The 17,770-nt window shown below is 42.5% G+C and overlaps 1 protein-coding gene across 3 annotated transcripts in view; it reads left to right on the top strand.

Moving 5' to 3' along the window:
* The first annotated feature begins 7,300 nt into the window (after positions 1 to 7,300).
* Positions 7,301 to 17,770, top strand: part of ARL15 (ARF like GTPase 15) — a 226,262-nt gene continuing 215,792 nt past the window's right edge. For all 3 annotated transcript variants that reach the window (XM_074932223.1, XM_074932222.1, XM_074932224.1), the window contains exon 1: positions 7,301 to 7,609. In XM_074932223.1, coding sequence (XP_074788324.1) covers positions 7,598 to 7,609 — 12 coding nt within the window. In that variant the 5' untranslated portion in view covers positions 7,301 to 7,597. The remainder of the gene's footprint in view (positions 7,610 to 17,770) is intronic.

The following is a 17,770-nucleotide window of genomic DNA, read 5'->3' as shown; positions in this document are numbered from 1 at the left end:
GAGGGGCCCAAAACTGAACACAGGAATCGAGGGGCGGCCTCCCCAGTGCCGAGTACAGGGGTCAGATCCCTTCCCTTCCCTGCTGGCCACGCTAGTGCTGACACAAGCCAGGATGCCATTGGCCTTCTTGGCCACCTGGGCACACTGCTGGCTCCTGTTCAGCCGGCTGTCAATCAACACCCCCAGGTCCCTCTCTGACTGGCAGCTCTCCAGCCACTCCTCCCCAAGCCTGTAGCGCTGCTGGGGGTTGTTGTGGCCCAAGGGCAGCCCCTGGCATTTGCCCTTAGTGAAACTCCTCCAGTTGGGCTCAGCCCATGGCTCCAGCCTGTCCAGGTCTCTCTGCAGAGCCTCCCCACCCTCGAGCAGATCAACACTCCCACCCAACTGGGTGTCATCTGCAAACTGACTTGAGGGTGCACTCGATCCCCTTGTCTAGATCATCAATGAAGATGTTAAACAGGAGTGGCCCCAAAACCGAGCCCTGGGGGACACCACTCGTGACCAGCTGCCAACCGGATTTAACTCTGTGCACCACAACTCTTTGGGTCTGGCCATCCAGTTTTTTACTCAGCGAAGGGTGTGCCCATCCAAGCCATGAGCAGCCAGTTTCGCCAGGAGAATGCTGTGGGAAACAGTGTCAAAGGCTTTACTGAAGTCAATGTAGGCAACATCCACAGCCTTTCCCTCATGCAGTAAGCAGGATATCTGTTCTTTAATTTGCTTTCTTCTCAACAGTTCATACAAGCCATTATTGAATCTTGTTCTTTTAGAGTAAAGAGAAGGACTGATGCTGGCAACAGTCAGATCTGTGTTCCAGGTCTCTGCACAGCTTTACTTGGGGCACCACCTTCCTCTTGTTTGGACGGACAGGGACTGTTCATCTCCAAATACAACAGAGGTGTTATGTAGGTCATAAGATATATTGTCTTTTACTAATGTAATGACATTTTTTTCACACCTTCACAAGACTGTGATTTGAGTTCTGAAAGTAAGATGAATTTTCTCAGACAAATGGGAAGGTGGAAGGCTTTAAGAACCGTATCCAAAATCAGCCTGCTTTATAGTTTGAAAGAAACATGGTATTGCCTCTCTATGTTTTTAGGGATACATTTGGAACACAAGTGTAATTCTGGCTAACAGTTCTCATCATATGGTCAAAAACAAAAGAAAAGGCTACAGATGAAAACATGTATTGGAATGTTAACACTAAAGACCACAGTATAACTTTATTGCTTCTATTTATTTCTTCATGAAAAAGGCAAATCTGAACAAGAGAGATAAATATTTGAATACTCTGTGAAGAATATTCATACTAGAAACAAATGTATTATAAACTTTAATTGGAACTGTAATCATCATAAAATGTACCACACTGAAGTCACAAAAATCAGAAAGTTCAGCTTATCCCAGAAAGCTAGACATTATGTGTAATGGGTCTTAATGTTTGCCTCCTCACTGATTCTCAGCAGGGACATGAAGATTCTACTTCTAATCCATCTCTTGAGGGTATTTCCACAGTGCCCCAAGCAGTAGAGGGTTAAACCAGATAGCAACTGTGATTAAAAAAAAAAAAAAAAAATCTTCACTTTGCTCTAGGAAAACACTATTTTCTGCATTTCTCAAAAAAAAAAACCCACGCAAAGAAAAGTTAAATGTTTTGTTAAGTGTGTATGAGATGAAACTCTAAAGCCCTAAATCTAGGGCTGCCAGATTCCATAGTTTCTTAAACACAGAACCCCTGCTACCAAGGCAGATTTCCTATCTGTGATCATTTAGTCTTCAAACTCCACTAATAATTCAAACAAGCTTGCCAGTTTAGGACTAGAACTCTTAACTATTATTTTTATTGCTGTGGGACTGTTTCATGTCCTTCCATTAGAGTCATGAAATGAAAAATGAGTCCACAGCACTACCAGCTTGGGATGGGTGACACAGAAATGTAATTCTCAGTCTGCTCAGCAATATAATCTGTTGACTAATCTATTCAAATTTGTTCATGCAAATCTTGTTGTATTACTTCACCAACAGTAACATTTTTGGTGCATGAGGAAGAGTAAATAACCTATATAAAATTAACTGTAATATTAAAATTACTTTATTCATATTCCTCAGGTTTAAATTAATTACTCATTAAAATGATAATAAATTTATATCAGTGTAACTGCAGTCAGAAACTGGTTTCTACTTCTGACCTTTTTTTACCATTAATCTTTGCTTTTAGTCTGACTTGTTATTTTGCCAGCAAGGTTACTTCAAGGACAGCCAAATATTTTAGGAAACAAGAAAAGGAAGGAGAAGAGGTGAAAAATCCTTTCAAAATCTGCTTGCTTGCTTCATATCCACGTATTCTTCTGTAGGAAAAATACCTAGCCATAAAACACATGATGACAATAATGCCAGAAGGTAGCAAAGCCTTAGACCACAGAGAAAGAGATTTTTGACTGAGAGGTCTTGATTTTCCCACATTGTTCATGAACCTTTGCCTGTAGTATCTCTGCATGTTGACATTTGTTCATATATCAGATAGAGTTGCCAAGTGCTTCAAGTTTTATTTACTCAGAGCAGCTTCTTCCTTTCCCCAGAAACAGTTACATGACTGTTTAACAGCAGGCTCTGTCACTGAAATTAGAGCTGCAAATACAAGTGCTGACTGCTCTTGTCCTCTATTTAATACTCAAATTCCCTTTATGAAAAACTCGTTCTTTGATGTCCAGTTCTTTTTCCATTTTTATGCCCTTCTGGATCTTTCTAGGAAATATTTTTTGTCACAAGTGGCCACACACATTTATTGTTGAAAGTCAGACATCTATTACTATTAGAGCGTTCAAAATTTTTTTTTGTTTTCCATCTCCTAAACATCAGAACTCCTCTAACTAGTCTTATCTTCAGCTTCCTGTCTGTTCTTCCAGTGAAGTCTGAGACTGTTTTATCACATCATTTGTCTCTCTGAACTCCACAACTTACATCTTTTAAAGGCATCCAATTCTAAATTTCTAGCCATGTCCAATAAAGGGATTTTGTAGCTTTCGGGAGCATTTACATTACTCTATGAGTATTGTCAACACCTTGAAGAGGGCCATATTTTTATGAGAGGCTTTTAAGTATATGGTATTAACATGAAGCTACACCTTATGTTTTGCTTTCCTGCTGCTAACTATCCTATGACTTGCCAAGATGAGAGTTTGCATATACCCTCTGTAACAACCTTGTACCATGGAAAACTGATGTTGAAACATAACACAGTATGAGTAAGGTAGTCAGTACTTTCAGAGGTATTGAATGCTTTATCTGTGTTTCTCAACTTTAATTAGAAGGGTAATATTTTTTCTTCTGTAATTAAGATTCTTAAACAGAGCTATCTGGGCACCTTATATCAGTAAAAACTGAAGATAAGTACAACTACCTTCTTGCTAATAAACAGAAGTAAGTTGCCTTTCACCTAAGGTTATTAAAAAGTATAGCAGTTGGGCAGCATGTGGGGAGTAAGGGGACAACACACTATGAACTTTGTCCTCTTAATGAATGATATTATTCTGATGTGGCAAAGTGGTTTAAATTGTCCCTGTCACTGATATACAGCTAGGTCTCTCTGCTTTAGGGCACTTTTTATAAAACATGCAGTGTTCAGGTCATTCAAACCATGATGTGGAAGCACTGGCCATACTGTTCCTGTATACTGCTACTGAATGAATAGCACTGCTTTCTGCAGGACTTATATTATCTTTGCCAGAATATTTTTAACTAATGAGACCAGAAATTATAGTATGACTAAAAGGTATACCTGTCTCTCAAGTTGTTTTCCAACATTTTGCTTGCTGTACAACTTGTATCCATATAGCTGACCATACAATTCTGAAAAAACCCTACTGATTCCATTCAGGTATCTCTGGAAATAGGCATATTCACTGTTATTTAATTTTAAATTCCCATTTTGCTAATACCTACTAGCAAACACAATTTTATGTCAATTCCACCTTCAGAGTTTGTTGACTGCTAGTGCCATAAAACCTTGAATTTGGCAGGTGGCAATCATATGTTAAAATGTTCAAACTCAATAAATTACACTGACACAAACAATAGATGATTAAATGTTGTGCTCAGCACTTCTCAGGGGCAAAGCCCAAGTTCAAGATTGTTTCCTTTACAGAAATAATTTTTTCAACAGGATTTAACTGAAAATAGACTTGCGCTTCTGTGGAGAAGCTCACTTGACTTTTTGGAACCAGAGTTATTACCTAACAGCCACCACATGAAGTTTTGCCCCATAAAAATACTTTGATCTTTTCCCTTCCCTCTTGACATGTTAGTTCCTGCTGACAAGCTTCTTCATGAAGGTAGCTAACACTGCATGGGTATATGTTCCAGTATAAAACTGAACTTCACATAAAACAAATCCTACAGGTCTTGACAGAAAAATCTCAGCAACACGATGACTGCTATGTAGGCTAGAAGGCATGTGTTGTAGGACTTGGTATTCTGCTTACATTCTGCTACTGTTGAATGTTATGTCATAAAAATGAATGTGCCATAAGGCTACACTATGGCCAAAGGACCTGTGTGATTATTGTGAACAGAATGACTAATATATAAGCTTAGGCTTGTTTTTCTCAATCAAGTCTGTGGGATTTGCAGTTCATACACGAGAACTTTTCTGATTTTATTAACTAAATGATGTTCTGTTCAGCTCACGAAGACTTATTTATAAACTAGAAAGAAAATTAATGTATAGAATAGTCATTTGTGAATAAGCATTTTTCTTTGCATAAATAAACACATTGCATCTTCATAATCAGATCTATCAGATGCATATTGAACAGAAAGGTCTTGTAGTTAATTTTCTCCAGATCTAAATCAGTGCTAACTAAGCCACACTCGAGAAATGTTTATGTAACTCATGACCAGTTTCAGGAATTCTACTGCTTTTGGTCATGATGTCTGTCCATGCTTGATTATCCTTCTCATTAAAGTGTTTTCCAGTGTCTGGCCTAAATCTCCATTGGTGCAATACAAGCCAAACTTTTCTTTCCTTATCATGACATCCTCTCTGCAGCAACTCTCTACATATGGATTCTGTTTTCCCCTCAATCAGCTCTAGAAGAAATAACTCCCAGTGCTTTCCCATTACTCTCATAGGAAATACTTCTGAAACCTCTGCTTGTTCCTGATGGTCTCCTTTAGATTCTCTTCCAGTCACCCTTCTTTTACAGAAGCATCTAAAGGCAGCAAGTCTTAAGAGTGATGTATTACTGCTGCTAAAAAGAAGAAAGGGTTGGAAAGGTTAAGGGGAAAGCACTGCAAAATGTTAAAAATCACATGCAGTGACAGAATAACAATGAAATCCAAGTTCCTTGCAGCTCCTTTGTTACATTATTGAGAGGTGTACTTTAGCCACCTCTGTTCATTCTGTAGTTCCCACTGCTAAAAGGACATCTCATGATCAGCAGAAAGTTGCCAGCAATGGCTGTGAAAACAGTCAGAATACTGAATATCAGGAAAGCCCAAGCCTGTAACCCTCCTTTCAGCCCTTACCTATTAAAATACTAAAATTAGCCAATTTTTTAATGATTCAAAGTAAACAAATTCATTTGTATTCATCTGAATTAATCTCTTATGCAAATATATTTGACATTGATTCCAAAAGTAAAGTAAGAAGGGTCAAAGGCAGCAAATTTTTTCTGGACGCACGAGGAAAATGAATTATCCTTTGACAAGAACTACCTGCTTTTTGGGCAGATGGGAGGAACACCTTACCAACACTCAGACAGTGACTGGATGTTGTTAACTGAGCCTGTTTACAACAGGCCTTAATTAATTACATAAATCAGAGCAGCAATTGCAAGTGCCCTTCCTCTACCCCACTTTACTAGATCTAGGCCAACTGCTTGCTAATACTCTTAACAAACATGCATTTCCATTTGCTCTTGGATCCTCATTTAGTCCTTCTTTCCTCTTTACTCCTTACCTGCTTTAGCAATCCTTTTTATTATGCTGTGGGGTTTTTGAATTTAATTATCTCACTCAATACTACCTTTCCAGATTGCCTATCCCACAGTCATATTGAGACATTTCCTTCTATTTCTCCAGCAGGACAGGTGTTACTGCTAACAACGAAAATTAGTGGAAAAGCCTGCAGGTCAGACGTCATCTTGAAGTGCAAGACATGAACACTGCTTTCACAGGTGGTTGGAGGAATATGCTATAGGATAAAGAAGATAAACTTCTTAGTCGCCTACATAAAATTTCTCAAAAATAAGTTTACTTAAGAGATTCTGCTGAACGTGGTTTAGCTACTTCGGCCCCTCCCGACAAGACCTTGTTTCTCCTGAGGTTAGTAACAAAACTCCGGGCCCGACCCATCAGAAAAAAGTACTCGCAAACCGGATCGCTCTCTACCCGGGGCGGGGACCCCCTCTGCTCCGTCAGCCAACGAGCGCCGGGCGGCTGCGGGGCCTCTGCCTGCCACTCGCACCCCCCAGGGGCCCGCACCCGGCTGAGCACCGCCCGGCGCCGGAGGCACGTAGCAAGCGAAGCCGCAGCTGCTCCACAGCACAGACCGCCGGCGCCTGCGGACCCGCCGCCCCGCACCCACACCGGCACGGCCCGGTTCTACCAACACCGCAAGCGACTGAGCCCTAAGCCACGCGTAACAAGGCCCGCCCGGGGGTTTGCCGCCCCCTCGCCACCTGGCCCGGCCCCAGAGCGCAGCACCATCTCCCGCCCGGCCGGCGGGTTCGCTGCGCACCGCCCCCGGCAGCGGCGCCGGCTCCAGCCTTCGCCTCTCCGCTACGGGGCAGGCCCGCCGGCGGCGGAGCCCCGGGCGCCTTCGCAAGGCGGGAAGCAGAAGGCGCCCGGCACCGGCCAGCGGGCCCCGGAGGGCGCGTACGCCTTTAACAGCGCCCGCCCCGCGCCCCACGTGTGCGATCAGCTGACGGCGACGTCGCGCGGGGCGGGGGCTCTGGCTGCGGGCGGGCGCTCGGGCGGCGGGCCGGGGTTGGCTGGGCCGGGGTTGGCTGGGCCGGGGTTGGCTGGGCCGGGGTTGGCTGGGCCGGGGTTGGCTGGGCCGGGGTTGGCTGGGCCGGGGTTGGCTGGGCCGGGGTTGGCTGGGCCGGGGTTGGCTGGGCCGGGGTTGGCTGGGCCGGGGTTGGCTGGGCCGGGGTTGGCTGGGCCGGGGTTGGCTGGGCCGGGGTTGGCTGGGCCGCCGCCGCCCCCCCCCTGCCGCGCGCCCGCCGCCGCCGCCCGCCCCTCCCCCCCCCCCCCCCCCCCCCCCCCGGTCCGCGCGCGCAGGGGCCGCTGCGGCGCGGCGAGGTGCGGGCGGAGGCGGCAGCGGCGGCGGGCGGTTCTGACAGCGCCGCCGGGACAGCGCCGGCGCCCCCGGATCCTCCGCTGGCCCTCGGGGCGGCGGCGGCCGAGCCTCCCCCAGCCCTGCACCTTGCGGCGGCGGCCGCGCCGCCGAGGCCGGCGGGGCGGCGGTAGAGGACGCGCCGCTCCCCCTGACGGCGGGGCTCCCGGTGCCTCAGCGCCGCTGTCAGCCGGGCGGTTGCCCGCCCGCGGCCCCGGAGACCTTCTCAGCAGCGCGGCGCTCGGCGCCACCCGGTACATGGATTACCTGGTAGGTCCCCCGCGGGAGCGGGGCGCCCCCCCGCCCCCTCGCCCCGCCGCCCGCCCGTCGGACATCTTACCGAGCGCGCCGCGGTCGGGGCGGCGTCCCCGGCGGGGGTGTGTGTGGGGATGGTGTGGGGGGTGTGTGTGTGGAGGGGGCAGGTGGGGCGGTGGGCAGGCGGGGGCCGGCCGCGCTGCCGTCCGCCGGCCCGCCGGGCTGTTAAAGGGCGATAAACCGGCAGAGTTCCGCTGGAGCGTGCGACGGCCCCTCTCATTTGGCCGCTATTAGATTGCTAAAACCGTGACCCAGGTCGCTGTTTTTTTCCTAAATGCATGAGCTTAGGGTACGCTTGAATGAACTAAATTGTCACCCTGGGCGGGATCCGCGCTGCGCCCAGGCAGCTGGTATTCAGGGGTAACGTTTATTGCTCTTTAATGAATATTGGCTTTATTCGCCTGTGAGAGATCGTATCGCAGGCTCGCGCTTCAGGCCAGGGTCGTGGTAGGTGTTCAGGCTCACCGACATACGCTCGGCAAGTAAACCGTGTGGCAGGGCTAGGTCACGAACTGTGACTGTTTTAGTAGGGTGACTGCTTACCAGGTCTTTTCATCATGACAGCGGGACAGTGTAATGGGCACGTCCCATCACTCAAGTTTTGTTTCTTTGAGTGTTCACCTATGAACTGTGCCCCCTCCTTCGTTGTGAAGTGCTGCCAAGAGTCAGAGAGGGCAATAAGGAGTGGGTCTCTTCTGGCCATCCCTGTTCGCTGTTGGTGTCTAGTATGACCAACCTGGAGGTGTTTGGAGTCAGAAACTTAGCCCTTCTGATATCTTCACGTGAGATGCGCATGGATGTAGGCTTTCAAGAGAGGTTCGTCAACGAGTCAAAAATCTTTGGACATGCTCTTTTTAGTGAATTGATTAGAAAATTTGCAATATTGAGATACGACCTTCAAGCAGTGGCTGACTTTTCTGACGATGAAATTAACTAACGAAATATTTATTAAATACTTACTTAAATATTATTCTTGTGTCCATGTAGCTTAGGTTTATTTTGGGTTATTCAGCTTTATAACCCCGAAATGTTTTAGGCTTTCCTTCCTAAGTTCAGATAACAGAGAGAATACAAAATAAGTCATCTGTGGCAGAAAGGGTAGGTTGACTTCTCTTTAAGAACCTAGTTAATGAAATACTGATAATAAACTTACTGTGCACCAAGCACAGCCTTGTTCCTCCTTGAGAGCCTGGAGCCGTTTCTTGGATTTTCTATTGTATGTACTTATATCCAGATGAAACTGGCCATCCTGTACTTTTTGAAATGCTTGCATTAACCTTTGTGACTGCTACAGGCTGTTGTGTGGAAGGCCAACCACTCTGAGAACAGTAAATTTAATAAGCCTTGGAAACAGAGAGCATGTTTTTGTATTAACTAAAGGGGGGAGGGGATTAAATAGCTCTACTTTTTTTTTTTTCTGTTTTTTTTCTTACTCCTATTCTCCAGTTGATCCTTCTCCTCTTTTCCGTTCTGTGGCTGCCTTTGGTGCCATCTCTAAAACAAGTGAATCTTCAGGATAATGATATCCTGCGTGTTTAGGTGATTTTTGCTTAAGGTTTCTCTTGTATCAGGGACTATCTCTGAAGGCAGACTTTCTCAAGATTTCATCACTCTCACAATGCATGTTATAGTGCCATATGATACATAAAGGATTCTTTTAATACAGATGTTGTTACAGAACAGCCAAATTATTTTTTATAAGTGGTAAAAGCCAGGGGCTGGGGATAATAGTTTAAACAGGATGCTGGTCCACTGAAGCTCCAGAACAGTCCAAAATGCCTTCATCTATCATTGACCCCCACTGATGGGGTTTCAATACTTCTTATAGAGTAGGAGTCCCTTGATATTTGGAGTACTTGTTGCAGCTGGCATAAACTCTTTTAAACAAAAGGAGGAAAAAAAATAGGAAAGTTTTTAATTTTTTTGCATCTGCGTATAACATGGAAATGAAAGAGATTCTGTTTGTCAGCATAAAACATTTCTTGTGCATAGGACTTTCCCTCCCAGTCCTCATCTTCATCAAATGCAGGAGATTGGTCCTCCTTCACATTTTCTGTTAATGGTGATAAGTGGAATGGATTTTCTTGGTAGTGAACAGTGGCTTCAAGCGTGTTAGAAAGCCTGCTCTGACAAAAAGAATTGATGGTGGTGAATTAGGCAACAAGTTTTCTACAGCCTCACTTCAGCATGGAGGACCAAGGTGTTGCCAGAGTCTTCCCTAGTGTAAAGATGGTTCTACTCTTTATTTATGCAAGACCTGCAGTTGTAGTGTGGATGATAACCTGTAGATGTACAACAACCACCTCTTTATTTTCATAACAGCAGTAACAAAAAGCTGTACATGTTAAGGAATTTTGTGGTTTTTGCATTTGTGTTGGGATCTTGCACCTATGTGGGCTTCAAAACTTCAGCAGGAGATCCCTTTGCTGGTTCCTTATGTTGGGCACCTGTGTTGCAGCCTGCAGGCAGTGAAGTGCTCTCCTCTGCCTTTGGTGTGAAGCAGACAGCAGGGCAGAGGATTCAGTTGTTTCTGGCAAGTAGTCCCATGACTGAACATTAGACAAAATTTTGGTTAGCAGTGGGGCTGAATAAGGGAGTTTAGTGAAAGGAGGCTAGGGTAACTGAGGTCTGGTTTGCTGCAGTACAGACTCAGAAGTCATTCTCTCTTGACAAGGGGTGTACCCTCAGCTAGCTCTTCCCAGACTTGCACAGGAAGGTCCTTTTCCTGATTATTCCTGGATAGGGCCTATGCTGATGGAGATTTTTTCTCCTTTGAGGAGCTGATCCCAAGAAATACTGAACATCTGCAGCACCTGCTAATATCAGCAAGTTATTGAAAATGTTCAAGAGCCAAGTCAGTTGGAGTTCACCTTTTTTTGCTGGCCCTGAAACTTGTATGGGTAGATACCCAAAACCTGTGTAGGCCCTCCTCTGCTTACAGTGTGATCCTTGATTTGTGGCTAATGCCATTTGGTAAACTACTGGTATTAGGAGAGTGTATTCTGTGGTGCCCTCATCTTTTGCCCTGGTCTGGTTTTGCATTGTAACAGAAGAGTATCACTAGCCTCTGTATCTTTAATACCTAGATGAGACTGTTGAGCCTGATGCCTATTTTATTTTTGTATTGATATAATTACAGTGTTAGGAGTGGTGTGGTTTGGGGTTTTTTTTATATCAACATAAGTAAACCTGGTTCAACCTCTAGAAAAGAATCCATCCACTCATTTTGAGGCACATTTAACTCATACAGTTTATTCTCCTTGTATTGAAGTTAACTCCTTTACAACACACTATGTGAACACAGCTGCACCAGTGTAGATTTGTAGGTTTTCATGACTGCATAGTCCTGTGGTGTATCTGCAACCTTCTTCTGCTTCATTCTTGCTTTATTGTGTCTGGAAGGATTATAGTGTATACATAGACTAGTGTTGGCTGGCCTATGTTCAGTAGACTATGACTAATTTAAGAAATTATGGCATGGTGCATCTTTTGAAAAGCATGGTGTGTGACCAGTCTTAAAATTTTGCTTGGAGAACTTGTGGGGAAGCAATTAGCAATGCTTCCATTTTCAATACGTGGTACTTGTAGTGCAAATTTTAAGCTGCTCTGTAGACTTTCACAATATATTTCTTCAGGGGTATCCTCTGTACTAGATACAGATCTTAACGTGGAATGGTTGCATGTTATCAGTGTGACCTGGGTGGAGCTTATAAAATCTACTTCAGAGGGTGATGTAGAAATTTGAATCAGTGTGACTTCACAGAATACAGGTGCCCTGAGAGTTTGTAAGATAAATTTGATAACCTGCTTAATTTTTTATATTTAGTATTTTTAATGATAGCTTATCCTTAAATTGTGTCCTATACTATGTGGTATCTTAGTTGCATAATGTTTCTTGGGCAGGTAATGGAAGAGTATATTCCAACCTGAAATGGAAGATAACACTTCTAGCGTGAACAACCACATCAACTTCAGTGATTTTTTTTTTCGTTTTTTTTAAGTTTTCTTAAAAAAAGTGCAGTTTTCTGAACATGAATATTGCAAAGGCAAGAGAGTGCACACTCTTAGTGTGGTAGAATCCTTGTTGCTTTGCAGGGAATTGTTATTTAACTCTGACAAATTTGGGGTTTTTTGGTTCTTTGTACTTTTGTTACCTGTTATGAACTATTTTACTTCTGTATGCGTGCATAGAGAAGCTAAAGTTTGAGTTGTTTTTGAGTAAATTTAAGTCAATTTTCAAATTTTAGATGAATAGGCCTTGAAGTGATGTCAGAGTTTCTTGGTTTCTGAAGAGTCTTGACCTCAAGTTCTGGATAGTTAGCATTCAGGCAAAGTCTTTCTTGACTAGAGAAAGCCGCACATAGCAAGCTGTGGTTAAAAGATAATGTGATATTAAAAGAAAAAGAAAATGTTTCTGAGCAGCTTTTCTTTCTTGGACAGCTTACCTTTAAGATCTTCTCTTTTATTTAGTAGGACCCTTTAATTTATTTGGACAGGTGGGATTAGAAAGTAGTAATACTGGATAGATCATGATGATTTAATGTTATGATCTACTTCAGACCCTATCTTTCCATTGATGTTGCCTGTTCCATTGTTTGCTATCTGCAGGGCATCGAAAATATTCTTATCCTGTAAATGGCATTATGGAGGCATCTGTTTGAAGGTTAGAGTCTTACTTCAATGAAACTTTGTAAACTGGTGGGATTTACAAAGGAAAGGTGGGGGTAGGTCTGTACTAGGAACCCTGGATTTTTCCTCTGAGGCACATAAAAGTTTTTGATATATCACCTGCAACATGAACAACAAAGGTCTGTGTACCCTTGCTCTCTTATTGTTTGCTAAACATCCCTCTCATCGTATGAATTTTGTCTGTAGTCATGTAATGATAAGCATTATTGGCACTGTCTGTTGATTCATCTATCGGCTGTAACATCCTTGAAATTTTACACCTTGTGTAGAGCACAGGGGCTTGTGTCTTAAGATACTTCAGTTTGGGAAACTGATCAGGCACAGGGTTAAGAGGCCTGCCAGTTTTTTCGAAGTAGAGATATAGCTGAATGCGGGAAAGAAGACAGCTAACAGGTGTAAGGTCACCTCGTGTACAGGGTACAGGCAACTGTATTAGTGTTTGGATCAGATGTGAGTTTTTGAAGTGAATCTTAGTCACCTCTACTTATTGTACATAGGTTTGTATTATAGAGTGATCACAGATCACATGAACTTGATATTTTTCAGATGAAACCAGTTTGGAAGATGGATTCAACTGATGGGTTGTCAGTCCACAGGACCATATCAGTAGTAGTCTGAAGTGAAATATCTCAGGTACATAGTATGAATACTTGGTCTTCAGTGCCAGTTCTTGCTATGCTGCACTACTTGCCATTGTATAACATAGCCAGGTTCACTTAATCTGGAAGTGAGAGTGCTGCTGCTGCTTCTGATTTCTTACTGCATCAGCATAGCAATGTAGGAAGAAGCCCAAAATAAATTCTTGAAACCATCACCCAAAGAAGTTGTTGTTGCTAATTTCCTGTTGGTAATTCAGGTCTGTGAAGCATAATATTCAAATCTAAATCAACTGAGAATGGCAAATGGAATAAATTCTGGGAGATGTCCTCACCTGAATGAGCATGTTTCTGATTTAAGTAAGTTTGGGAGTTCAAGAACCTGATCTGGCTGAAGACCTGGAAAAGACGTGCTCTGGAAAACAAATCCTCCCCCTTGGTATAATCTACCTAGCCAGTATTGCAAACAGGTTTTGCTGAATGAAAGATGTAATCAGCCAAATAGAATGGGCATTAAAAATATTGGTGATTTAACTCACTGGAAATTACCTGGCTGAACATAGATCAGTGAGCAGAATTACAGAATTCCTTTGCAGAAGATAAAAGTCAAATGCAGCATTTGCTCATCCTGCAATAGGAAGCATTATTGAATTCCCCAGGTAAACTTTTGATTCAAAGATGGCCGTTACAAACAGTGAAACTTGATACAGCTTCCTTGGGATCACAGGAGAATGCCTTAATGTGATTATAATTTCCACCACAAGATTCTGTGAAGTCACACCAGTATTGCAGTGCCAGAAATTGCATTCTCTTCAGACACATGCACTGAAGAAACAAGTGAATTAGCACGTTTAAAATCAAATTACCATTTTGCCTTTTTCATGATGAGGAATGCATTAGAATGGTAGATGTTAATGCATTTTAAAAATGTGTCCAAGTTTCTGCAAATGTGCTAGTCTGTGTTTGTTACAAATAGCCCTGTAGTGTCCTTGTGAATTAGTCCCAATATGTGTTGGGCTCCATGTTGCTATGCAATATGCAGAATTCTTCAGTCAGACCCCCAAGCTTGAGGCAACATGCTGATGAATTTCACAAAAGGTTAGAAATGCAAGCTTTTAATAAGTGAGAAAATCTGCATTTAGTAAGGACAGAATATTCTTCCCAGTACCTCATGCTGATTAACATTTTTGGCTTGTCGTCAGTATCATCAGTTCATGTTTTTTAATACTGCCAGCTTGTGATGTTTATTCTCTTAAACTGTGTTCTGAATTTTTGTATGTGATGATACCGGCTTCCCATTAACAAAAGAAGCATTTTTATTTTCAAACTTAAATGCAAAAATGTGGGTCCAAACAGCTGTAAAGCCATAAGGAAAAAAAAACATGTGGTACTTAAAATATTGTGATTGTTTGGGTTTTGGCTCATAATACTTTGGAGTATGTTGGTTTTGCTTTTTTTCCCTGTGTGTGCAGCAGAACTTTCTGAAGTGCAAACTGTCTGACTGTATAAAAGTCCTTGGGGACATAAATAGGGTATTTGCAATTGAATAAGAGATTGGCTCCTCTAGTGCTGGAGCTCTTCAGAGTACAGAATTTTTCTTTTGTCTCACTGGTAGCCTGGTAAGGTGACTCTAATAATTGCCAACACGAGGATATAAGTAGCTTCCTACTATCTGAAGAAGAGACACAAAGCAGGAAGTCTATCTGGCAAGTCCTCTTATGTTTTGATGCAGTCCTGCCCTACAGCTTTGTTGCTTATAAGGACAAACAGCAGGAAGAACATGACTGTTTGTACAGTGCTTTTTTTTTTTTTTTATGGTATATGTTTTGGCTGAGCAGCAGAAGAAAAATTTATTCACAGGACTACTTTAGGTTTTGGCATCCAAGAGCCAGTAGGAATGAGGGAAGTGAGTATACAGATTTTTTTTTTTTTTCTTGTTATGACTTGAAGCTTTTGGATGGAAGAAGCATCTGTCTTCTATGTTTTATTAGCTTTTACAGCAACCACTGCCTAGTCTTCATTTATATGATTTTACCTCTAATAGGGATGAAAAACTTTGAAGCAATTAAAAATGAAGTAATCATCCTGTAAACTGTCAATAGTAAATTTCATACATGAGCACTGATAGTGCTGCTCTGGCAGTGAATAAGAGAGAGAAGAGAATGCAGAGATCACAGTGGAATTTCATGTTTGAGTTTAGTTGTAGAAGCTGCATATGCTTATGCCCATTAGATGGGCTAATGCAAAATACTGAGTGCATATTGAGCCTGGAAAGAAAAATCGTAGTACCTCTTTTGATATGATAATAAAATGGCAGATGAAATTCAGTATTGATAAATACAAAGTTGCATATATTTATGGTAGTAGTCACATGGCAGTACAGTACAGGTGGATGGATAGGGTCCAAAATACCATCAGTGTTCAGGAAAGGGGAAAAAGGTCATTCTATAAAATGTCATCTCAGCCTAGACATCTGTCAACAAAATTAGAGTATTAAGAAGAAAAAAAATCTCATGTAAGTTTTGCTATTGTCTGAAATGCCACATTTCTGGTTGCATGATCTCAGAAGGAGCACTGTAAAACCAAAGAAAATACAGAGAAGGATGACACAGTAATTGAAAGAAAACAGTTACTTCCTTACAAGGAGGGTTTAAATAGTGATAGCTGTTCAGTCTGAAGAAGACACAGGTGAATGGTGTGGGTAGGCAATGTTATAGACATCTTTAAAATCATGAAGAGAGGGTAAATAGGCACAAAGCCATTTCTCCCAGTAGAACTCAATGACACTTTATAATACAGGAGCTGCTTTTTCCCATGAGTTTAGTTGAATTCTGTGTCTGATTTGTGCAGTAATGTTAAGAAGACCAAGATGAGTAGATGATGAATTTGTACAGTTTCTTGGAAGACGGGTCCATCGTGGGGTGGTGTGAACATGATGTTCAGATGTGATGGTAGGCTTGCGGAGATCCTGAAGCTGTGGTTTCTGGAACCTGAGGATGTGTCCATGAGATCTGCTTCCCTGTGTGTTGTGGTGCTTATGCTGTGTGCTGAAGACCTCCATCCCTCCTTGTTGATCGCATGTCTGGAACTAGTTCCAGAACAGGAAATTGCAGTTAGAAAATGGAGAGATTCTGGATAGTGTCCAGGATCACTCCCCAGTGTGAGTGGAATTGCACTGACTGCACAGGAGGTAAGACTTTTTAATTCAGAGGATTTATGAAGATACTTAAACCTCATTCAGGGACATGTAGCCGAAGTGTTCCTTCTGCTTGGAGGTGCTGCTCTGACATAGGAGCAGAGGCTATTTGACTTGCATCATTTGTATCCTAACCTATTTATGGCTTTATATATAAGGCCCACAACGCTGAGTGAACGTGAAACTGAACTGACAGCCTGTGTAGAGTGCAGAGTGATGATGCACTCTACAATGAGTGATCTCTTCTCTCAGTGCTTTATTGTTGCTTAGAAACTTGCATAGTTTCAGGTTTCAGCAAGACTGGAGAAAAGGTACAGAATTCTTGAGAAATGTCTGTGCTGTTCTTGCAGCTATTAATTTTGTGTTGGCTTATCTGCATCTTTCACTGTCTGAACCATTGCAGTCCTGGAAACTGTCATGGAAAACAGTTCTACTGAGAATATTGCCTGAAAGAGGGGAGAGCATTGTTCTCTGGTGCCTCCACTTGATTACTTTTTATGATGACAAGAGAGTTCTTGGATCCAGTCCTATTTCCTGCTCACATATCATTGCCTTTCCATCAGCATCAGGTTTCTTTTAGTCTCTAAACTCAGATTTATTTTTCTAATGATCATGTACAAGAAGTTTGGTATTTTAAAAATCTAATTATTCAGCATTAAAGGAGAATATGAAAATATTCTGTGTGTCTTTTATCCCTGAGAACTGTATGAAAAAAGAATTTGGGGAGTGTAAATTAGAAATGTTATTAATGGAATGTGCTAGAAGGCTGTGACATCTTGTGCAAAAAGAGGAGCCTTCGAGTTACTACTTGGAGTTCAGTACACAAGCCTAGCAAACAGCAGTTCTGGTCAAAGTTCCTGCCACCTGTAATGTAGTGTAGTTGTGTGTGCTTTTGGGTACCTACATGTTCTTTAAATCACATAAGCACTGAGAACTTCTTTCAGGCTCCACACATATTAAATCTTAATCTTAAAATTTGCACATTTTTATACTTCTATTGCTAACTTTCACATTTCTTATACAATGAAAAAGATGCAGGTAAGAATGGAGGTGGAAAAGCTTTTGACTGGAAGGTGCAGTAATTCCAAGTGGCTATTGGGGTGGACCACTTTTTTATGAATGAGCAGAGGGCATCTTAATCTTTGATTTCACTAAAGAAATGTTGTGTTTTTTTCTGGCAATACAACTTCCTTTTCTCATATTGCTTACTGTTTTTATGGTCCTGGAAGTAAACTCAGTGCTGTAATTTATTTAGAACTATGGCAAAGCAAGCTGAGGTGGCAAAGCAAGGTGAGTATGTCACTTGGTTGGCAGAATTGAGGATACTAGCTCCTGCAGTTCTGTTAGGTGTCGAGCCTTCTGTGTTTTTCTGAGAAGCTGATTAGGACCCCTTCTCCCCTTTTGCCCACCAAGGTTCTTGAGACTAGTGCTTTCAACTTGGTGACTGCAGCTTTGAAGTGATCAGTTGCAGAACATACTGTAATTAATTTCTTCAAAATTTGCTCTCTTGTAAATATTATGGGTAGGAATTTCATTTTGTATTTGCCAAAGATATAGATAGTAAAAACAATGAATTTGTGCGGATGCAGACTAATGTATGCCTGTGTCAGAGCTATATGAGGGTTTTTTGTTTTA

Source organism: Athene noctua, chromosome Z (assembly GCF_965140245.1).
Source record: "Athene noctua chromosome Z, bAthNoc1.hap1.1, whole genome shotgun sequence".
NCBI lineage: Eukaryota > Metazoa > Chordata > Aves > Strigiformes > Strigidae > Athene > Athene noctua.
Note: the sequence above shows the minus strand (reverse complement) of the source record. Positions and strands in the feature narration are given on the sequence as shown.